General features: G+C 41.9%; 2 protein-coding genes across 4 annotated transcripts in view; one reads left to right on the forward strand and one right to left on the reverse strand.

Annotated features, from left to right (window-relative positions):
* The window catches only part of CMSS1 (cms1 ribosomal small subunit homolog), a 413,413-nt gene that overhangs the window by 182,302 nt on the left and 206,373 nt on the right, over positions 1-24,738 (forward strand). The gene's annotated exons all lie outside the window — the stretch shown is intronic.
* FILIP1L (filamin A interacting protein 1 like) overlaps positions 1-24,738 on the reverse strand; it is a 317,635-nt gene that overhangs the window by 149,481 nt on the left and 143,416 nt on the right. The window contains exon 1 of one of the 3 annotated variants that reach the window (XM_073668094.1): positions 17,600-17,701. The exons of the other annotated variants lie outside the window; for them this stretch is intronic. Within the exon in view, the coding sequence (XP_073524195.1) occupies positions 17,600-17,676 (77 nt within the window). The 5' untranslated portion in view covers positions 17,677-17,701. Of the gene's footprint in view, positions 1-17,599; positions 17,702-24,738 lie in introns of those variants that run through there. 3 annotated transcript variants of the gene reach the window in all.

A 24,738-nucleotide genomic window follows, 5' to 3' on the forward strand; every position in this document is an offset into this window, starting at 1 on the left:
ACATAAACAGAAGCACTCGTGACCGTGGTTCATTCATTATAGGTATATGGCATTACGTTATGTTTAAAGGGAATCTGTTAGTAGTATTAAGCCTTCTAAGCCATCCCGAGTAATCCATATTTTTTTAATATGTAAATGAGCTGTTACAATTTATGGGTGGGACCTAGATCTCCCTGAGAATCAGCCTCCAGAGCTTAAAGGGGTTGTCCACTACTTTTACATTGATGCCCTATCCGTAGGATAGGGCATCAATGTATGATTGGCCGGGGTCCCGAAAGCGGCACCCCCCGCCGATCAGCTGTTATTCCCGCCGGCCGGAAGTGCTTACCTGCGGTGCTCCGCCGTCAAGTGGTAGTGGCCGCTGCGGTGTACTGCACATCTGCCTCCTATTCAACGGATAGGGCATCAATGTAATAAATTACTACTATGAGACATGTAGATGAGGAGAGCAGACTGTCAGTCATTACATGTCTCACACTGGTAACGTCCCCTTTCATTTACAATAATCTCTGGAGGCAGATTTTCAGGGAGATCTATATCCAACCCATAGTCCTGAACAGCTCATTTGCATATAAGAAAACCATTGATTTATCTGGAATAAGACATCGGATCGCAGATATTAAGGAATCATTTTATTCAGCTTCCTATGACCTACATGTCCATATAGACGGCTTAGGAGGGGTGATCCTACTGACAGATTCTCTTTAAAGTTCCTTAATTTGACAAGAAAAATTGATAACAATACAGTTTACAAAAATATGGCAGTAGCAAATTAGAAAAATAAAAAAACTCAATTAAAATACTTTGTTTTACGGAGTAAAAATTGCAAAATGGGTATAAATGTGGACATATTTGGAGTCTCCGTTTTCATATAAACTATGCAGTAAATTTATTTTTTTAATTAGGTCTGTGATAAAATTAATAAAATAATCTGTTGCTTAGCCTTTCCTGGTATAGTTGTGCATTTCTGCTGCAGATCTGATGGTTGTGTACAGGCTTCAGCAGTGACGTCCTATCAGCAGCACTGCAGCCAATCGCTGGACTTAACGGCTCGCACAGTCCACATTAGCTGAATCCAATAATTGGTTGCAGGCTGGAGACTTATAAGAATGATAGGTGAATTCTTTTTTGTTTTGTACTTCATGGCATAGTAAATTGATGAATTACGTGGGATACTAATGCTTCCTCAGGGGTTCAGCTAAGCTTCTTTGGTCGATTACTCTTTTTTTATACTTGTAAGTGAGAATAATTAGGTAATATTCAGTCTGCCTATGCCTCCATATGAAATTGAATTTATACAGAGGCCCATCCTTCTCAGTGGGTCCAAAGCGTCCTAGAGAGATTGTCCGGAGACAAGATGTAGCAGTGTGCGTGATCCATTAGTCGTTTCACCTGTTTTTTTTTAGAGACCAATTTTAAGACCTAAAAGTGATGACATGTATGATCATTCTGTACTTCCCTCCTAAGTCCTATAACAAGACATCATTTCTTTTTTATTATTTCTACATAATAAATCAAAAGAATTCTAGCTTGCGTGCAAAGGCAGCAAAAGTTTACTGTGTCCTCGGGGCTCGCTCCCTGGATCCTATTGACAAGCTCGCACCACAGCTAGTAGCTAATAAAATAATACAATGTGTAACACATTTGATATTGATCTGGGTTTCGCAGGGTATTCTAGACATTGATCTTAATCACCTGCTACAATAGCTCCAGTAATCCTAACCCTAAGCACTAAAGACCAAAAAGTCACTTTGCAGTATGTAAAATACTCCCAGAAAGCGTAACGTACCCGCTGAGATTATATTTAATGACATAAGTCATTGTAGCTCAGTGAATTAATGTAAAGCTGGTTTAATGCTTGTAAAAACTCCAGGAAATAATAGTCTTTTTTTCTCTTTTGCTCCTACAACAACAGAGCTTTTCTTCCTACCCACCTACCCATGAACAAGGAGCCTTTAGAAAAAAAAAAATCTAATTTTATCCTGGGGAATTTTACAATTCTGGAATAAGTACTCAACAAAATTGGGACTTACTATATTTCCATTCCCTCTCCCTCTGATTTTCAAGACCATGTATTACACCATGGGAATATGCATATCTTTCCAGGACAGAGGTGGATATATCATTGGTGCAACCCATGCAGCCTGGAGGATCAAAAGGTAAGGAGGGCCACTAACACCTCCAAACCAGGTGGGATTGTATTATGCATTATGATGAGCTATTGGACTCCAAAGGGCCCATATTCTGTTTTTGCACGTGGTACCCTTTTCTGTCTGTGCCCACCAGTTTTCTAGGAATAATTACTATATTCACAGCAGCTCAGGCCGGTTAATGTCCTCTTTTCCTAGGAAAGGGTCCAGGAATGCCTTCAATGAAGTCGATATACACTGCTCAAAAAAATAAAGGGAACACTCAAATAACACATCCTAGATCTGAATGAATGAAATATTCTCATTGAATACTTTGTTCTGTACAAAGTTGAATGTGCTGACAACAAAATCACACAAAAATCATCAATGGAAATCAAATTTATTAACCAATGGAGGCCTTGATTTGGAGCCACTCCCAAAATTAAAGTGGAAAAACACACTACAGGCTGATCCAACTTTGATGTAATGTCCTTAAAACAAGTCAAAATGAGGCTCAGTATTGTGTGTGGCCTCCACGTGTCTGTATAACCTCCCTACAATGCCTGGGCATGCTCCTGATGAGGTTGCTTATGGTCTCCTGTGGGAGCTCCTCCCAGACCTGGACTAAAGCATCCGCCAACTCCTGGACAGCCTGTGGTGCAACGTGACGTTGGTGGATGGAGTGAGACATGATGTCCCAGATGTGCTCAATCGGATTCAGGTCTGGGGAACGGGCGGGCCAGTCCATAGCTTCAATGCCTTCATCTTGCAGGAACTGCTGACACACTCCAGCCACGTGAGGTCTGGCATTGTCCTGCATTAGGAGGAACCCAGGGCCAACCGCAACAGCATATGGTCTCACAAGGGGTCTGAGGATCTCATCTCGGTACCTAATGGCAGTCAGGCTACCTCTGACAAGCACATGGAGTGCTGTGCTGCCCTCCAAGGAAATGCCACCCCACACCATTACTGACCCACTGCCAAACCGGTTATGCTGAAGGTTGTTGCAGGCAGCAGATCGCTCTCCACGGCGTCTCTGTCACGTCTGTCAGATGTGCTCAGTGTGAACCTGCTTTCATCTGTGAAGAGCACAGGGCGCCAGTGGCGACTTTGCAAATCCTGGTGTTCTGTGGCAAATGCCAAGAGTCCTGCACGGTGTTGGGCTGTGAGCACAACCCTCATCTGTGGACGTCGGACCCTCATACCACCCTCATGGAGTCAGTTTCTAACCGTTTGTGCAGACACATGCACATTTGTGGCCTGCTGGAGATCATTTTGCAGGGCTCTGGCAGTGCTCCTCCTGGTCCTCCTTGCACAAAGGTGGAGGTAGCGGTCCTTCTGCTGGGTTGTTGCCCTTCTACGGCCTTGCCACGTCTCCTGGTGTACTGGCCTGTCTCCTAGTAGCGCCTCCAGCCTCTGGACACTACACTGACAGACACAGCAAACCTTCTTGCCACAGCTCGCATTGATGTGCCATCCTGGATGAGCTGCACTACCTGAGCAACTTCTGTGGGTTGTAGAGTCCGTCTCCTGCAACCACGAGCGTGAAATCACAACCAACATTCAAAAGTGACCAAAACATCAGCCAGAAAGCATTGGTACTGAGATGTGGTCTGTGGTCCCCACTTGCAGAACCACTCCTTTATTGAGGGTGTCTTGATAATTGCCAATAATTTCCATCTATTGTCTATTCCATTTGCACAACAGCATGTGAAATTGATTGTCTTTCAGTGTTGCTTCCTAAGTGGACAGTTTGATTTCACAGAAGTTTGATTTACTTGGAGTTATATTCTGTTGTTTAAGTGTTCCCTTTACCTTTTTGAGCAGTGTGTATACAGTTATATGAAAAAGTTTGGGCACCCCTATTAATCTTAAGCTTAATGTTTTATAAAAATTGGTGTTTTTGCAAAAGCTATTTCAGTTTGATATATGTAATAACTGTTGGACACAGTAATGTTTCTGCCTTGAAATGAGGTTTATTGTACTAACAGAAAATGTGCAATCTGCATTCAAACAAAATTTGACAGGTGCATAAGTATGGGCACCCTTATCATTTTCTTGTTTTAAATACTCCTACCTACTTTTTACTGACTTACTAAAGCACTTTTTTGGGTTTTGTAACCTCATTGAGCTTTGAACTTCATAGCCAGGTGTATGCAATCATGAGAAAAGCTACTTAAAGTGGCCACTTGCAAGTTGTTCTCCTGTTTGAATGTCCTCTAAAGAGTGGCATCATGGGCTCCTCAAAACAACTGTCAAATGATCTGAAAACAAAGATTATTCAACATAGTTGTTCAGGGGAAGGATACAAAAAGCTGTCTCAGAGATTTAACCTGTCAGTTTCCACTGTGAGGAACATAGTAAGGAAATGGAAGAACACAGGGACAGTTCTTGTTAAGGCCAGAAGTGGCAGGCCAAGAAAAACATCAGAAAGGCAGAGAAGAAGAATGGTGAGATCAGTCAAGGACAATCCTCAGACCACCTCCAGAGAGCTGCAGCATCAACTTGCTGCAGATGGTGTCACTGTGCATCAGTCAACTATACAACGCACTTTGCACAAGGAGAAGCTGTATGGGAGAGTGATGCGAAAGAAGCCGTTTCTGCAAGCACGCCACAAACCGAGTCGGCTGAGGTATGCAAAAGCACATTTGGGGAAGCCAATTTCTTTTTGGAAGAAGGTCCTGTGGACTGATGAAACCAAGATTGAGTTGTTTGGTCATACAAAAAGGCGTTATGCATGGCGGCAAAAAAACACAGCATTCCAAGAAAAACACTTGCTACCCACAGTAAAATTTGGTGGAGGTTCCATCATGCTTTGGGGCTGTGTGGCCAATGCCGGCACCGGGAATCTTGTTAAAGTTGAGGGACGCATGGATTCCACTCAGTATCAGCAGATTCTTGACAATAATGTTCAAGAATCAGTGATAAAGTTGAAGATACGCAGGGGATGGATCTTTCAGCAAGACAATGATCCAAAACACCGCTCCAAATCTACTCAGGCATTCATGCAGAGGAACAATTACAATGTTCTGGAATGGCCATCCCAGTCCCCAGACCTGAATATCATTGAACATCTGTGTGATCATTTGAAGAGGGCTGTCCATGCTCGGCGACCATCAAACTTAACTGAACTGGAATTGTTTTGTAAAGAGCAATGGTCAAAAATACCTTCATCCAGGATCCAGGAACTCATTAAAAGCTACAGGAAGCGACTAGAGGCTGTTATTTTTGCAAAAGGAGGATCTACTAAATATTAATGTCACTTTTCTGGTGAGGTGCCCATACTTATGCACCTGTCAAATTTAGTTTGAATGCAGATTGCACATTTTCTGTTAGTACAATAAACCTCATTTCAAGGCAGAAACATTACTGTGTCCAACAGTTATTACATATATCAAACTGAAATAGCTGTTGCAAAAATTTTTTTTATAAAACATTAAGCTTAAGATTAATAGGGGTGCCCAAACTTTTTCATATAACTGTATATCCTGAAGATATATATTTGCACATATTATAAAATCACTCCTATTAGTGCCTTGCATATGGAGGTTATTAATAAGTACAGCTTTTTATGAAACAAATAAATAAATAAAAACTGTTTCAGGGCCTTCCCATTTTTTGTAACCAGCAAAGGTAAAGCAGACAGCTTTGAGCTGATATTATCAGGCTGGGAAAGTTCTTGGTTATTGGGCCCTTCCCAGCCTAAAAATAACAGCCTGTAGGTGCCCTAGAATTGGCGCATCACATGAGATGCTCCAGTTCTGGCACTTCCCGATGCCCTGGTGCGTTAGCAATTGGGGATTGGGGTTTATATCAGCTGTGTAGTGTCTGAAAACACAGCTAACATCAGCCCTGGTGCTAATTATGGAAAGGTGTCTATCAGACACCCCCATTACTAACCCAGTAATAAAAAGGAAACACACACAAAAATACTTTATTTAAATAAACACTCCCCTATACTTTCCGTGGTTCACCACTTTATTAAAAAAAATCCCACGCAGATTCGACGTAGTCCACCGAATCTGACGTGCAAAGCCTATGGAGTCTAGTTCTGATGTTCCTTAGGCTTTAGCAATAGCCACTTCCGGGTCACGCTGTGCTGTGTGAGACCCGGTGACTCTGGAGAGCGGTAACGTTACTGACTGCAAACATTTTTATAGCGTTTTTTACTGACTTCATTGAAGTCGGTGGGTACAAAAACGCTGGAAGAATTGACACACTACATATTTGAATCTGCAAGTCACAAATACGCAACGTGTGCATGACACATCAGGATTTTCATTCACTTTGTTGGCATCGGGAATCCCTTCAGGTTTTGTGACAAATCCGCACGGAAAAACCACAACAAAAACGCAGCGTGTGCACACAACCCAAAGGGGTTGTCAGCTGCTACAATATTAATGACCTATCTTAAGGATAGGACATCATTCTCAAATTGTTGGGGGTCCAACACCTGTTTTTATATTTGATGCATGCAGGATATAATCTTTGTATGGAGCCGGACAGCACGTACACTGAGTTAATGGTAGTTCTCCAGTATGGTATCTCTGCTCCCATTCATTTCAATAGGAGGTGATCTGCATTATTTGGGAATGGCCACTACTCGGCATACAGAACTGTGCTGTTTTGGCTCCATAAACGAATTACATCCTGCTGCCCCCGACATGAAAATGGCTGATTTGTGGGGTTGTCAGACCCCCAACTGTTCTAATACTGCTGACCTATCCTGAGGTTATAAATACTATATTAGTCGTCAACACCTTTAAGGTTGTATTTACATCCAATTCAACCAGTATTGATCATGACCATATTCTGGATAATTGATGAGCAGAATTCTGTGCTGATTAATTTTTTAATATCTCTCTACATTAGTCAGATTTTGTGTTTGCGTTCTCCAAAGCCCCTGCGTAGACTTAGATAATGAAAAAAACAAAACCCGTAACTTCCTAAATGCCTGCAATTACCATTAGAGGGAACCTATAAGCTTACGACATGCTGTTCTAGTTTCTCTATCCTAAAGCTAGATGTTTTAAAGTTTAAAAAATTTCACTATTATTTCCAGAGAGCATAACTTTGGAACCCAGGGGCACAAAAGAAAATGAAAATCTGTTCCATAATCAGTGGAGCAGCACCAATAGGAGGAGGTGCTCCGCTTAAATGTACAAGTCCAGTGGAAAGTCCTCTATAACATTAGTCTGAGCTGTGCTTTTTATTACAAGATCTTGTGCGTCTGTACATACAGTTATATGAAAAAGTTTGGGCACCCCTATTAATCTTATGCTTAATGTTTAATAAAAATTGGTGTTTTTGCAACAGCTATTTCAGTTTGATATATGTAATAACTGTTGGACACAGTAATGTTTCTGCCTTGAAATGAGGTTTATTGTACTAACAGAAAATGTGCAATCTGCATTCAAACAAAATTTGACAGGTGCATAAGTATGGGCACCTCACCAGAAAAGTGACATTAATATTTAGTAGATCCTCCTTTTGCAAAAATAACAGCCTCTAGTCGCTTCCTGTAGCTTTTAATGAGTTCCTGGATGAAGGTATTTTTGACCATTCCTCTTTTCAAAACAATTCCAGTTCAGTAAGGTTTGATGGTCGCCGAGCATGGACAGCCCTCTTCAAATGATCCCACAGATGTTCAATGATATTCAGGTCTGGGGACTGGGATGGCCATTCCAGAACATTGTAATTGTTCCTCTGCATGAATGCCTGAGTAGATTTGGAGCGGTGTTTTGGATCATTGTCTTGCTGAAAGATCCATCCCCTGCGTAACTTCAACTTTATCACTGATTCTTGAACATTATTGTCAAGAATCTGCTGATACTGAGTGGAATCCATGCGTCCCTCAACTTTAACAAGATTCCCGGTGCCGGCATTGGCCACACAGCCCCAAAGCATGATGGAACCTCCACCAAATTTTACTGTGGGTAGCAAGTGTTTTTCTTGGAATGCTGTGTTTTTTTGCCGCCATGCATAACGCCTTTTTGTATGACCAAACAACTCAATCTTGGTTTCATCAGTCCACAGGACCTTCTTCCAAAAAGAAATTGTCTTCTCCAAATGTGCTTTTGCATACCTCAGCCGACTCTGTTTGTGGCGTGCTTGCAGAAACGGCTTCCTTCGCATCACTCTCCCATACAGATTCTCCTTGTGCAAAGTGCGTTGTATAGTTGACTGATGCACAGTGACACCATCTGCAGCAAGTTGAGGCTGCAGCTCTCTCGAGGTAGTCTGAGGATTGTCCTTGACTGATCTCACCATTCTTCTTCTGCCTTTCTGATGTTTTTCTTGGCCTGCCACTTCTGGCCTTAACAAGAACTGTCCCTGTGTTCTTCCATTTCCTTACTATGTTCCTCACAGTGGAAACTGACAGGTTAAATCTCTGAGACAGCTTTTTGTATCCTTCCCCTGAACAACTATGTTGAATAATCTTTGTTTTCAGATCATTTGACAGTTGTTTTGAGGAGCCCATGATGCCACTCTTCACAGGAGATTCAAACAGGAGAACAACTTGCAAGTGGCCACTTTAAGTAGCTTTTCTCATGATTGCATACACCTGGCTATGAAGTTCAAAGCTCAATGAGGTTATAAAACCAAAAAAAGTGCTTTAGTAAGTCAGTAAAAAGTAGGTAGGAGTATTTAAAACAAGAAAATGATAATGGTGCCCATACTTATGCACCTGACAAATTTTGTTTGAATGCAGATTGCACATTTTCTGTTAGTATAATAAACCTCATTTCAAGGCAGAAACATTACTGTGTCCAACAGTTATTACATATATCAAACTGAAATAGCTGTTGCAAAAACACCAATTTTTATTAAACATTAACCCCTTAATAACATCTGACGTACTAATACGCGTCTGTGCCCTGGGACTTAAGAGCCAGACCCGTATTAGTACGTCATCGCGATCGCGCGCGCACACAGGCTGTGCGGGCGCGATCGCCGCCGGGTGTCAGCTGATTGTCACAGCTGACACCCGGTACTATGTGCAGGGAGCGGTCACGCACCGCTCCCAGCACATTAACCCCCGCGATGCTGCGATCGAAGTCGATCGCGGCATTGCGGGGGCAAGGGGAGGTGATCGGCGATACTCACCTCCTCTTCCGGCTTCCAGCGCAGTCTGCAAAGGCTTCCCGGGTGTTGCCATGACGACCCGATGTCGTCATGACAACATCCGGGTCACCAGAGAGCAGGAAGATTGCTTGGACATGCGCAGTGCATCTCCAAGCAATCTTCACACTGTGCACTTCTGACAGCCTTCATGGCATAGGGATGGTGCTCCATTCCTGTGCCATGCAGGCGATCAGAAAAAAAACAGTGAAAGTCCCAGAGTGGGACAAAGTAATAAAGTATATAAACTGTGTGAAAGTGGAAAAAAAAAAAAAAAAAATGTGCAAAAATATTATAAAAAAAATAAATAAATAATACACCAAAAATAAAAATATAATGTACCCATCAATAAATATTATTATAAAAAAAATAAAAAAAAAACAATAAAAGTACACATATTTGGTATCGCCGCGTCCGGAACAACCTGACCTATAAAACTGTCCCACTAGTTAACCCCTTCAGTGAACACGGTAAAAAAAAAAAAAAAAAAACCAAGCAAAAAACAATGCTTTATCACCATACCGCCAAACAAAAAGTGGAATAACACGCGATCAAAAAGACGCATATAAATAAAAATGATACCGCTGAAAACGTCATCTCGTCCCGCAAAAAACAAGCCGCCATATAGCTCCATCAGCCGAAAAATAAAAAAGTTATAGCTCTCAGAATAAAGCGATACTAAAAAATATTTTTGCTATAAAATAGCTTTTATTGTGTATAAGCGCCAAAACATAGAAAAATGATACAAATGTGGTACCGCTGTAAACGTACTGACCCGAAGAGTAAAGCTGCCTCATCAATTTTACCACACGCGGAACAGAATAAAAAAAAAAAAAAAAAACAATTCCTGAATTGTTGGTGTTTGTTTATTCTGCCTCCCAAAAATCGGAATAGAAAGCGATCAAAAAATGTCACGTGCCTGAAAATGGCACCAATAACAACGTCAAGTCATCCCGCAAAAAACGAGCCGTCACATGACTGTCTGCCAAAATCTGGAAAAATTATAGCTCTCAAAATATGGCGATGCAAAAACTAGATTTTACAAAAAATGCGTCTTTTAGTGTGTGACAGCTGTCAGTCATAAAAACCCCATATGATTCTGGCATTGCTGTAATCACACCGACCCGAAGAATAAAGTCGTCTAATCACTTATACCGCACAAGGAACGGCGTCAAAAATAAACTCTTGAGTTAGGATTGGGCTAGGGTTAGGGCTGGGTTTGGGGCTAGGGTTGTGCTGGGGCTAGGGTTGTGCTGGGGCTAGGGTTGTGCTGGGGCTAGGGTTGTGCTGGGGCTAGGGTTGTGCTGGGGCTAGGGTTGTGCTGGGGCTAGGGTTGTGCTAGGGTTAGGGCTGGGGTTGGGATTTTTTTCAAAAGTAAGAAAAAAAGATGACGATATGGCGACTAGTGTTGAGAGCAAGTGCTCGCTACCTGAGTTTGCATCGGGTGCTCTGGTATGCATTTAGTATCGTGGGTATTTGAGTGACATGCTCGAGTCTCTGCCCCATATGCTTCGCGGCCAAAAAACTTTACGGGGATTGCCTGCCATGCACGAGCGATCCCCGCATGTTTTTTTTCGGGTGTCTAATAACCGTGAAACATGCGGAGCAGGGACTCGAGCATGTCACTCGAGCACACGCTGTACATGGTGCATACCTGAGTACCCGATGCAAACTCAAGTAGCGAGCACTTGCGCTCAAGAATAATGAAAACTTATTCAATATGATGACCTAATGTAAACAAATAATGTGCCGTACCTCTGGGTTCAAAATGTTCACTATACACCTTAATAAAATCTTTGAGGGGTATAGTTTCCAAAATGGGGACACTTGTGGGGGAGCTCCACTGTTTAGGCACATCACGGGCTCTCCAAACGCGACATGGTGTCCGCTAACAAATTGAATGGAAAATCGGCTCAAATTGTTAGCGGACGCCATGTTGCGTTTGGAGAGCCCCTCTGTGCCCAAACTTTGGAGCTCCCCCACAAGTGACCCCATTTTGGAAACTAGACCCCCCAAGGCACCTTTCTAGATGCATAGTGAGCACTTGGAACCCCCAGGTGCTTCACAAATTGATTCGTAAAAATGAAAAAGTGAAAAAAAAAACACTTTTTCATTTTTATGAATCAATTTGTGAAGCACCTGGGGTTCCAAGTGCTCACTATGAATCTAGATAGGTGCCTTGGGGGGTCTAGTTTCCAAAATGGGGTCACTTGTGGGGGAGCTCCAATGTTTGGGCACACAGGGACTCTCTAAATGCAACATGGTATCCGCTAACAAATTGAATGGAAAATCGGCTCAAATTGTTAGCGGACACCACATTGCGTTTGGAGAGCCCCTCTGTGCCCAATCTTTGGAGCTCCCCCACAAGTGACCCCATTTTGGAAACTAGACCCCCCAAGGCACCTTTCTAGATGCATAGTGAGCACTTGGAACCCCCAGGTGCTTCACAAATTGATTCGTAAAAATGAAAAAGTGAAAAAAAAAACACTTTCATTTTTATGAATCAATTTGTGAAGCACCTGGGGTTCCAAGTGCTCACTATGAATCTAGATAGGTGCCTTGGGGGGTCTAGTTTCCAAAATGGGGTCACTTGTGGGGGAGCTCCAATGTTTGGGCACACAGGGACTCTCCAAATGCAACATGATATCCGCTAACAAATTGTCGGCTCAAATTGTTAGCGGATATCATGTTGCATTTGGAGAGTCCCTGTGTGCCCAAACATTGGAGCTCCTCCACAAGTGACCCCATTTTGGAAACTAGACCCCCCAAGGCACCTATCTAGATGCATAGTGAGCACTTGGAACCCCTAGGTGCTTCACAAATTAATTCGTAAAAATGAAAAAGTGTTTTTTTTTTCACTTTTTCATTATTACGAATCAATTTGTGAAGCACCTGGGGGTTCCAAGTGCTCACTATGCATCTAGAAAGGTGCCTTGGGGGGTCTAGTTTCCAAAATGGGGTCACTTGTGGGGGAGCTCCAAAGTTTGGGCACAGAGGGGCTCTCCAAACGCAATGTGGCGTCCGCTAACAATTTGAGCCGATTTTCCATTCAATTTGTTAGCGGATACCATGTTGCATTTAGAGAGTCCCTGTGTGCCCAAACATTGGAGCTCTCCCACAAGTGACCCCATTTTGGAAACTAGACCCCCCAAGGCACCTATCTAGATGCATAGTGAGCAGTTGGAACCCCCAGGTGCTTCACAAATTGATTCATAAAAATGAAAAAGTTTTTTTTTTTTCACTTTTTCATTGTTACGAATCAATTTGTGAAGCACCTGGGGGTTCCAAGTGCTCACTATGCATCTAGATAGGTGCCTTGGGGGGTCTAGTTTCCAAAATGGGGTCACTTGTGGGGGAGCTCCAATGTTTGGGCACACAGCAGCTCTCCAAACGCAACATGGTGTCGCTAACAATTTGAGCCAATTTTGCGTTAAATTTGTTAGCGGACACCATGTTGCATTTAGAGAGCCGCTGTGTGCCCAAATATTGGAGCTCCCCCACAAGTGACCCCATTTTGGAAACTAGACCACCCAAGGCACCTATCTAGATGCATAGTGAGCACTTGGAACCCTCAGGTGCTTCACAAATTGATTCATACAAATGAAAAAGTGTTTTTTTTTTCACTTTTTCATTGTTATGAATCAATTTGTGAAGCACCTGGGGGTTCCAAGTGCTCACTATGCATCTAGATAGGTGCCTTGGGGGGTCTAGTTTCCAAAATGGGGTCACTTGTGGGGGAGCTCCAATGTTTGGGCACACAGGGACTCTAAATGCAACATGGTGTCCTCTAACAAATTTAACGGAAAATCGGCTCAAATTGTTAGCGACACCATGTTGCGTTTGGAGAGCCGCTGTGTGCCCAAACATTGGAGCTCCCCCACAAGTGACCCCATTTTGGAAACTAGACCCCCCAAGGCACCTATCTAGATGCGTTGTGAGCACTTGGAACACTCAGGTGCTTCACAAATTGATTCATAAAAATGAAAAAGTGTTTTTTTTTTCACTTTTTCATTGTTACGAATCAATTTGTGAAGCACCTGGGGGTTCCAAGTGCTCACTATGCATCTAGAAAGGTGCCTTGGGGGGTCTAGTTTCCAAAATGGGGTCACTTGTGGGGGAGCTCCAAAGTTTGGGCACACATGGGCTCTCCAAACACAACATGGCGTCCGCTAATTATTCAAGCAAATTTTACAATCAAAAAGTCAAATAGCGCTCCTTCCCTTCCGAGCCCTGCCGTGCGCCCAAACAGTATTTTTTCCCCAAATATTGGGTATCTGCGTGCCCAGGGGAAATTGCACAACAAATTTTGAGGTCCATTTTTTCTTGTTACCCCTGTGAAAATAAAAAAAATTGGGTCTAAATTAACATTTTTGTGAAAAAAGTTAAATGTTCATTTTTTTCTTCCACATTCAAAAAATTCCTGTGAAGCACCTGAAGGGTTAATAAAGTTCTTGAATGTGGTTTTGAGCACCTTGAGGGGTGCAGTTTTTAGAATGGTGTCACTTTTGGGTATTTTCTGTCATAAAGACCTCTCAAAGTGACTTCAAATGTGATGTGGTCCCTAAAAAAATGGTTTTGTAAATTTTGTTGGAAAAATGAGAAATCGCTGGTCAACTTTTAACCCTTATAACTCCCTAACAAAAAAAAATTTTGGTTCCAAAATTGTGCTGATGTAAAGTAGACATGTGGGAAATGTTATTTATTAACTCTTTTGTGTGACATATCGCTCTGATTTCAGGGCTTAAAAATTCAAATTTTGAAAATTGCAAAATTTTCAAAATTTTCGCCAAATTTCCGTTTTTTTCACAAATAAACGCAAGTGATATCGAAGAAATTTTTCCACAATCATGAAGTACAATATGTCACGAAAAAACAATCTCAGAATCAGGGGGATCCGTTGAAGCGTTCGAGAGTAATTACCTCATAAAGTGACAGTGGTCAGAATTGTAAAAATTGGCCCGGTCATTAACGTGCAAACCACCCGCGGGGCTTAAGGGGTTAAGCTTAAGATTAATAGGGGTGCCCAAACTTTTTCATATAACTGTACATGTGACAATTATAATGCTACAAAGGATCTCTTAAAGGGGTGGACCGAAACACAAATTTTCAATTTAAATGCCTATCTTTTTAATGACATAATCTAATTTTTCTTTCTAATATACTGTAATTAAAAGTTCCCTAACGTTCTCTAACTGCTTTATATTTTTTACTACTTAATTTTTAATGACGCTTTGTTTGAGAATTCTCAGTGCATGCTGAGATACTCAGACGAGGCGTCATCGGTGACCTCTGTTTCAGGGCCTGGGCTAGTCCCTGCTCTATTGAGCATGTGTCAGTTGTCAATTCTGAATGATGCTCAGTAGACTGTTGTCACGTGACGTGACGTGACGTGACGTGCACAATGACCATGCGCTCTCTTGCCGGCAGCAGGGCGCACTGTCAGTGTGCGTCGTAAGTGGATTAGCCAGCATCTAGAGACCAGCGCCACCCCCATAAGGGACGTCACTTACGGGGGCAGCACCGTTGCACTGGGATTCAAAAAGGAAGTAGTAAAAAAAAATAAAAAAAAAAAGCATTTAGTGTAGTTAGGTAATGATAGGGAATTTTTAATTAAAGTGTATTAGACATTAGATTAGATTATGGCATTAAATAGATAGTGATTTCGAATAAAAATTAATTTGTGTTCGGCCCACCACTTTTAGAATGAAAATTATTAAACAGAACATCTCTCAAATCGTCCATGAAATTTTTGTGTGCAAACAAATTAGCAAAAATAAGTTTTAGAAAGTACAATCTGGACTGGAGCTTTATTCCGTTCTCGGCACACTATTCACCACTATCAGTTTAAAACGCATTAGTCCTCACATATTTTTCTTGTCGACGCAGATTAAAATATTTTTTCACATCCTACTCTCCCCATGCACACGCCAGTGCCAACAGTTAAAACCATATATTTTTCAGATTAAACCCTCTATTACTGATAGATAATGACAGAGCAGGAGCTGAAGGCACCAGTTAGTCTGCATTAGCTCATGGATTGTGGATAACTTTGTAGTCGACTATAAGATTTGTGAAATTCTACCTCTGCCTGCTGACTTTTCATCGCTTCGTGCCTGATGAATGGGTCCACTTTGCTAACTTTCTGACAGGTCACTCACAAGCTGCCTGTTGCTCCCTCCGCAGCAGCTTATTTAAAGAGCCCTGGCGTTTTATCCTATTTTGGAATCTTGGATTATGGCTGTATTATCTGGTATGATGTCATTTCTCTTAGCCAAAGATGTCTGGATTACATACAAACCTTCTTGACATTTACCAGGTGATAACCATTTTCTCCAAATTATCCTCGTATTTTCACTTGTCTGTTTTAGATTACACCTCCTGCAGCTATAAGCCACATTTGTGTGATATATGTACTGCACTTTGCATTTTCTTGTGTGTGTTTTTTGCATTCACTACAGTTTTATGAATTGGTCCTGAATGTAATATTTAATGGAAGATCTACCATTGATGGCCTATCCTTAGATTATTTGAGAAATCTGAACTCTCGAACCCCCATCCACCAACAGAACGTAGCTGTCCCATGAATTATTCACACACAAGCTCAACAGCTCATCAGTATAGTCAGGTTCACCTGGGGCTTTTACTCATCCCATATTTTCCTGCTCCAATCTTTTTTCTGTGTTTCAGTACCAATCTGTACAGATAAGCCGCTTATCTGTTTGAACAATAAGGGGAGGTGATACTCACAGGATCTCGGCAGCTTCTTCATTGTGCTCATCATGGATGGCCATGGAGGTTGGGCCACCATCAATCAAGAATTAATGTTCCATGGTTGTTTAAAGGTGAAAATAGCCAACTCACCATAGATCGGGGCTCGGAACCTCGCCACTGTCCTGGCACGCCTTGTAAATCCAAAGAAAGAATGGTCCGACTCAACAAATCAGTCTTAAAATTTCTTCAATGCTTTATTCCAAGATTTTTAAAGGGGTTATCCACTTCTAGGACAACCTCTTCTCACTCGGAATGTGACCTCCTGTGCTGGCCCATTCCAACGGTATTGGCACTCGTGTTCCCGGTGCTTATGTGAGGTTGTTATATCACGTGAGCCCAATCAGCGCCCCTCCTTTGGACGTATAAGTAATCAACAGACGAGAGTTGCGGCTGACCGCTTACCTTCTCTTGATTACTTATTCGTCCAAATGTGGGGACAGTGACGCCCTCGCTGATTGAGTGCAGGGCTCATGTGTCATAACAACCTCACGTGAGCCCTGGGGATGCAAGTGCCGATACTGCTAGAATGGCGCCGACATGGAAGATGAGTCTAAGTGTTTTTATTTTTATGGGGGAAAATGTTCAGATTGAGAAAAGGTTGCCCTAGTAGTGCATTATTTTTATGGTGGCTAGGCAAGTTAGAGGACGACTGCAAATGTTTAGGCACGTTGGCTACTCTGGATTTCAGCTCACTTGATCTTTCGTTCTTAAGAAAATGATATTTGCTGGAGTTTTGAATTATCATCGAAATTTGAGGTCGCAGTAATAGGCCCCCCTAAATATCATAGTCGAAAGGTTGTGGTTGGCACTCCATGTGGATGGTGGTGCACAGTGGTAGCATACATATCCTGACTGTAATATACCAAAGACCACTGCACTTTTTAGTTACAGAGAAGAAAATGTAATTTATTGATATGTCACATGTCATGTTTAAGGATATCATACTTTACAATATGTTTCAGACTACCTGGACCTTGATCACGGCCGGTTAGGAACAGTGTGGTGACTGCTCAGTGGAGAGGCTGACAGAAAACTGTTACCATCTCCGCTGAGCATCCACGTAACAGTCCTTGAAATATTAGCCATATTATAACATGAAGAACATGACATGCTGACACATCCATAAATGATATTAACTTCGCTGCAACAAAGGAGTGCTGTAGTTTTTTGTATATTACCCTTAAGTATCATGTGTTATATATATATTACTGTACTGGTTTACTTGGTGGAGAATGTCCTCTCAGACTGCTGTGGTGCAAAAACTGCATAGTGGAATACGTGATAAAAACGCAAGTAACCTAATTTACTTAATAGGTGCAAAAAATCTGCAACATCAAAAGCTCTTTGTGGAAATGTAGCCTTAGAATGTTTTCAAAAATAATAGTATTAATAGTTTCTTTTTATCCATTAGAAATGTAAATCAATATTTGTTGTGACCATTCCTTGCCTTCAAAACAGCATCAAAGCATCATTTCTTCTAGATACAATAGCACACAGTTTTTGAAGAAAGTCAGCAGGGAGGTTGTTCTAAACATCTTGGAGAACTAACCACAGATCTTTTGTAAATGCAGGCTTACACAAATCCTTCTGTCTCTTCATGTAATCCCATACAGACTCGATGATGTTGAGATGAAGGATAGTTGGAAGCCACCATATCATCACTTCCAGGAGTCCTTGTTCTTCTTTATACTGGGGTTGTTGTCCCGCTGCAGAAGAAATTTGGAGCGAATCAAACAACTCACTTGATGGATTAGTTTCTGCCTGTAGTTTCTGCCTGATTTTTCTCATCATTGAGTACACCATTAACCTGACCAAAGCCCCAACTCCATTTGCTGAATTGTAGCCCCAAATATGTAAGGAATCTCCACATGGGCGTACCCACCGTGGGGCAGGGTGGGGGGGCAGCTAAAAAAAGCAGGGCCGCACACCAGGGCCGGCGTTACCACCCGGGCAAATGCCGGGGCCTACTTACCTCTCCCCTTGCCTCCGCAGCAGCTCCTGCATCCTCCGCGGCTGCTGCACTGTGACGTCTCAGGTCGGAGGGCTCGGTGACGTCTTTACACCGCGCTTTCTCCTGAGCAGTCACAGCGCAGAGCGGGATGAGGCCGGCGACGCTGGAGTCCAGAGCAGCGGCAGCAGGTGAGATGTGAGGTGAGTATTTGATTTTTTTTTTTTTTTTATTGTATGGAGGCATGGGGCAGTATAAGGGAGGGGGGTGAGGTGGGGGTGTGTGACATCCTGCATGGGGCATTATAAGGGAGGGTGTGTGTGTGACATCCTGCATGGGGCATTATAAGGGAGGGGGGTGGGTGACATCCTGCATGGGGCATTATTAGGGAGGGAGGTTGTGTGACATCCTGCATGGGGCATTATAAGGGAGGGGGCGTGTGTGACATCCTGCATGGGGATATTATAAGGAAGGGGGGGTGTCATCCTGCATGGGGCATTATAAGGGGAGGTGACATCCTACATGGGGCATTATATGGGGGGGGGACAGCCTGCATGGGGCATTATGTGTGGGGAACAGCCTGCATGGAGCGTTATATGGGGGCCAGTATTCTGTATGGAGCATTATATGGGGGCCAGTATTCTGTATGGAGCATTATATGGGGGCCAGTATCCTGCATTGAGCGTTATATGGAGGCCAGTATCCTGCATGGAGCGTTATATGGGGGTCAGTATTCTGTATGGAGCGTTATATGGGGGCCAGTATTCTGTATGGAGCGTTATATGGGGGCCAGTATCCTGTATGGAGCGTTTATATGGGGACCAGTATCCTGTAGGAGGCATTTTATAGGGGCCAGTATACTGTGTGGAGTGATTCGCCGGTTTCTGAGCTATTGTGGAATTTACAATAGATATCACTCATGTAATGTAAGAAGTGAAATCTTTGCATTGTACTATATATATATATTTCTCTTCGGTATTTGTGACCATGGCTTGCACCCCCCCTAGTTTTGATCCTGGGTACGCCCATGAATCTCCACCATGCTCCACTGTTGCCTGCAGACGCTTATTATTGTCCCACTTTCCAACCTTTTGCGCCCAGTTCCTATGTTATTGTGTATAATTGAGTAATTTTGCCTTGTTTCCATGTCAAAATTATGTTTTTTGGCTGCAATTCTTCCCTTAAGACCACTTCTGGCCAGACGTTTAACAACAGTAGATGGGTGTAGCTGGTATAGGTTCCAGTCATGAGTTGATGGCACTGCTGGACATCTTTCAATTTCAAAGGGACATACGCAGGATGTGTTTTTCATCTGCTGCACTGAGTTTTCTTTGTCAGGCACTGAATCTATGGTCCTCAACATTGCCCATTTCTTGGTGTCCTCAATGCTGAGAAATGCAGGCAGATACTTAGCCATCATGTATGACCATCAGGGAGGCATCTGATGGGCTTCAAATTTACTCTACAGTAGGACAGTTACCCCAAACACACAGCCAATGTCATTAAAAACTGTCTTCAGCGTAAAAAAAGAACACCGAGTCGTGGAAGTGGTGATATGGCCCACACACAGTCCTGATCTCAACGTCATCGAGTATTTCCAGGATGAAGAGACAGAAGGATGAGCCTGTCTCCACAGAAGATCTGTGGTTAGTTCTCCAAGATGTGTGGACAACCGCTCTGCTGAGTTCCTTTACAAACTATATGGAGGTGTACCTAGAGGAACCAATGCTGTTTTGAAGGCAAAGGGTGATCACACCAAATATTGATTTGATTTAAATTTCTCTTTTGTTCATTCACTTTACATTTTGTTAAATGATACAAATGAACTATTATCACTTCTACTTTTTAAAGCATTCTTACTTTTGTAGCATTTTTTTTCCAAACCTCCCAAAAGCTTCTGCACAGCACTGTATATTTTTTATTTTCTTATTTTTTTAAGCTACCATAAATGCTTTCTGACACTAAATATATCATTTGCAGCGAAATGTAGAAAAATACAGGCTTGACCCGAAGGCAAACATGTCCATGTAAGGATGGAGGATTTGCTAAGTGTCTGACTTACAAAACATGCTCAGAACTGAAGTCTCTGGAGAATTTGTAGCGAGAGCTCAGTGATGTCAGTAGAACCAAGTCAGGAATTCTTGCCTCCTGTCGAGTTTGATATTTGTTGGATACTAAAACATCAGAAACAAAGTAATCATTTTTTTGAAAGCGCCTTTTCTTATCTGATCATTATTATGATGGAATTTTTTAAGTATTTGAAAGAAAACTGCCAGCCAATACGTTATATTAAAAAAATTTAGGTTCCATCACTTACACATGGGTTACATAATAATAGATAATTTTTAGTTCTATGCATACTCCGCAGCACTTTACAATCCATGGAGATTTGCTTTGGATTTAGTCCTCTGAAAAGGGGGAAATCTGAAGTCCTATATACTACGGATTTAAAGCGTTCAGGTTAAGTTCCCATAATGAGTTTTTGATGTTGCGTATTTGCGATGCACAAAAAACGTAGCGTTTTTTAGCTCCATCAAAGTGGATGGAATTTTATACATATCTCATGGCCATTGTCTTTTCTCTTCTGTTGCGTCAACTGACCTTTAGAAAATGTACTAAAAACGCATGTAATCTGCACATGACTGTATCATTGAAGTTTTTTTTAAGCCAAATACCGGGGAGTATCAAAAAAAAAGCTGCTTACCAAAAATAGCACCATCAAAAACGCGATAAAAAGGCATGTAAAAAAATGCACTCAAAAACGCAATGAGCAAGAAGCAAGTAACCTAATTTAGCCAATAGATGTTAGAAAATCTGCAACATTAAAAATTCACCAAATACTCATTGTGGGAATGTAGCTTCATGTTGATGTTTTATTTTTTACACATTGTGTGAATGATTATCCACTTCGCTGGTATTGTAATGCACAAATCTAGACAGAAAATCCACAGCACATCTCCTCTATATGCACATATCTTTAATATGATTGTTTTCTGTCTTTGAATTTTACTTTAAAGGGAATCTGTCAGTAGGATCAACCCTCCTAAAAGGTCTATATGGGCATGTAGGTCATAGGAAGCTGAATAAAATGATACCTTGATGTCATAGAGAAAAATTTAAATCCATAAAGACATCTCCAGAGAGGGGGAACATAAAACCCTCATATTGAACATATGGGATTAAATATAACTGGGGAAGTGAGAAAGAACTGTCACTTCAACCTCTATTGAAATAGGGACCTCCTACAACAGGAGATTTGCTCTAGGAGCCAGACGCTAAGCTTGGGATTTGTTTGTTCAGAGGCGGAGAAGTTCACTTCCAAGGCATTAGTTTCTGAGCCAGTGGTCAATGATGAATATTGGGGTTTGCATCAAACTGATATTTATAGTAGATATATTTTCGGTGTCATAGCGAGGGGACGAATATAATGCATTCTCTCAAATCACCGTAAGGCCATTCTAACCCCTCCAACTTAATATTGGTCCCATGGATGATGCTATCCATGTCATGTTTCATCTCTATAGAAAGGTAAAATCGCAACAGGAAACATGACAATATCTACCTCCTGGGACTTCCAGGGGTGAAGATATACTAAAAGTTAGGGATCTCATATAATTCTAACAAACCTAGCACATCCCACAATAATCCTCCATGTGAGCTCACCAAGGGGAGGAGTGTGGGCGTAACATTGATCTAATAAAAATGAGAGTTTGGGTGGCTGTCACTGTTCATTCTGGAAGACATAGATCGCTATGGGTTCTGTTCATTTTCCTAATCTGAGCATTCCCTCTACAAAGATAAGAGCCATTCGTGCAATATCATGTTCAGTACTTCTCTTTCGTTATTCCTGTTTATTCTATATAATTGTATATACCATATTGTTTTGTTCCCATTTGGTATCATCTTTGTATATTTTTTTATAAACACTGCCTACTTTTCCTGATTATATATATAAAATTTAATAGCTCTGTTCCTCTTGCTCTGTAAACTGCAATCCTGAAGCCACCTGTAACAGGTGTCCAATCGGCCTGTATAAACAATTGGTAGTGGCAGCTAGTAGTTCTTTTGTTATTGTGGAGTTGGCATGGACTCTGCCGGGGTATATATAATCCATGCATTAGAATCGGAGGTGTATATACCATACGCTCACTGTGCGTACCCCAATAACCGGCCTAGTAGTGGAGCCGTGGCATCGTCCATCACTTGTCAGTCAATTGAGTAATTGACCTGGCGATTGGAGGCAGCGGAGTTGCGTCTCCCTGACAAACTGGCGATAGCGATGGGAAGCTGTGCGACTACCCCGATGTGCTCCTTGACAAACTGGTGGCAGCGGTGGGATCTGTGCGACCCCTCCCTCCCCCCTCTTACCCAATGTCCTCAGTGACACTTGATATCTGCAATCCAATGTTTTATTCCAGCGAAATCCTTATTTTTCTTAATATGTAAATGCGCTGTTCAGATCTATGGGCCACACACTGATCTACATGATACTCTTCCTCCAGAGATTATGTTTAATAAAAGGGGGAGTTGTCACTGTGAGACATGTAACGAACACAGAATAGTAGAACTGAATTTTGTCTCATTACACACACGTTAGCAGTTGCAGCTCTCACAGCTCTGCTGTATTGCAGCCCTGTCTGCCTGTGAGCTGGAGGCTGAAGCTGAGAGGAACCTGCAGATGTGTCAGGTATAATCACACACAGCTCTGCAGTGAGATCAGGAGAGCAGAGAGCGGCCATCACACATCACACTGGGAACCATTACACATCACACAGGTGACTTCCCCTTTCATTTATAATAATCCCTGGAGGCAGATTCGTATGCAGATCAGTGTCCGGCCCATAGATCTTAACACCTCATTTACATATAAGAAAAATTTGGATTTGTCTGGAATAAGACATCAGATTAAAGTAAACAAGGTATCATTTTATTCCGCTTCCTATGACCTACAGTCATGGCCGAAAGTGTTGGCACCCTTGAAATGGTTCCAGAAAATGAAGTATTTCTCCCAGAAAAATTATTGCAATTACACAGGTTTTGTTGTACACATGTTTATTTCCTTTGTGTGTATTGGAACAACACAAAATAAACTGAGGAAAAAAAAAAGGCAAATTGGACATAATTTCACACAAAACCCCAAACATGGGCTGGACAAAATTGTTGGCACCTTTCTAAAATTGTAGGTAAACAACTTTGCTTCAAGCATGTGATGCTCTTTGAAACTCCTCTATGGCAGGTAACAGGTGTGGGCAATATGAAAATCACACCTGAAACCAGATAAAAAGGGGAGAAGTGGACTCGATCTTTGCATTGTGCGTCTGTGTGCCACACTAAGCATGGAGAACAGACAGAGGAGAAGAGAACTGTCTGAGGATTTGATGACCAAAATTGTTGAACAATATCAACAATCTCAAGGTCACAAGTCCATCTCCAGAGATCTTGATGTTCCTTTGTCTATGGTGTGTAACATTATCAAGAAGTTTACAACCCATGGCGCTGTAGCTAATTTCCCTGGACATGGACAGCAAAACAAAATTAATGAAAGGTTGTAACGCAGGATAGTCCGGATGGTGGATAAGCAACCCCAATCAAGTTCCAAAGAAATTCAAGGTGTCCTTCAGGCTCTGGGTGCATCAATGTCAGCACGAACTATCCATCAACAGTTGAATAAAATGAAACGCTATGGCAGTAGTCCCAGGGGGACCCTATTGCTGACCCAGAGACATAAAAAAGCTAAACTGCAGTTTTCCAAAATGTACGTGAGTAAGCCAAAATCCTTCTAGTAAAGCGTCTTGTGGACAGATGAGACCAAGATACAGCGTTTGGTAAAGCACATCATTCAATGGAATGAGGCCTACACAGAAAAGAACACTGAAACTCCACCATATTTGACTGTAGGTACTAAGATATTTAATGGTTGTTTTGCTGATACTGGGTGCCTTGACTGTGTGCAAGGCATCATGAAATCTGAAGATTACCAAAGGATTTTGGGTCACAATGTAGTGCCCAGTGTCAGAAAGCTGGGTTTGCGTCCTAGGTCATGGGTCTTCCAGCAGGACAATGACCCCAAACATACTTCAAGAAGCACCCAGAGATGGATGGAAACAAAGCGCTGGAGAGTTCTGAAGTGGTCAGCAATGAATCTAAATCCCATTAATCACCTGTGGAGAGATCTTAAAATTGCTGTTGGGAGAAGGCGCCTTCACATATCAGAGACCTGGAGCAGTTTGCAGAAGAAGAGTGGTCCAAAAATCCAACTGAGAGGTGTAAGAAGCTTGTTACTGGTTATAGGAAGCGATTGATTGAAGTTAGTTATTCCAAAGAGTGTGCAACCAAATATTAAGTGGAGGGTGCCAACAATTTTGTCGGGCCCATTTTTGGGGTTTTGTGTGAAATTATTTCCGATTTGCCTTTTTTTCCTATGTTTTTTTTGTGTTGTACTAATATACAAAAAGGAAATAAACATGTGTATAACAAAAGATGTAATTGCAATAATTTTCTAGGAGACTTCATTTTCTGCAACAATTTCAAGGGTGCCAACACTTTCGGCTATGACTGTACACTGTATGGATAAGCTCCTTCTAGTGCGATGCAAGAACTCTGTTTTGTGCTCTGAAGCCAATCAGTTTCCTTCTCTACAATATAGGAAAGGCTGCAGTTGCATCCCCCTCTCCCCCCTACACTTACTGTTTTATAGTAGGCAAATTTGAAATATCTGTGTACAAAGGGCAAGCATATTTTTATATAATTCTTACAATTGTTATATCT

This window comes from Phyllobates terribilis, unplaced genomic scaffold (genome assembly GCF_046119375.1).
Source record: "Phyllobates terribilis strain yellow unplaced genomic scaffold, ASM4611937v1 Scaffold_2__4_contigs__length_985480577, whole genome shotgun sequence".
NCBI classification, from domain to species: domain Eukaryota; kingdom Metazoa; phylum Chordata; class Amphibia; order Anura; family Dendrobatidae; genus Phyllobates; species Phyllobates terribilis.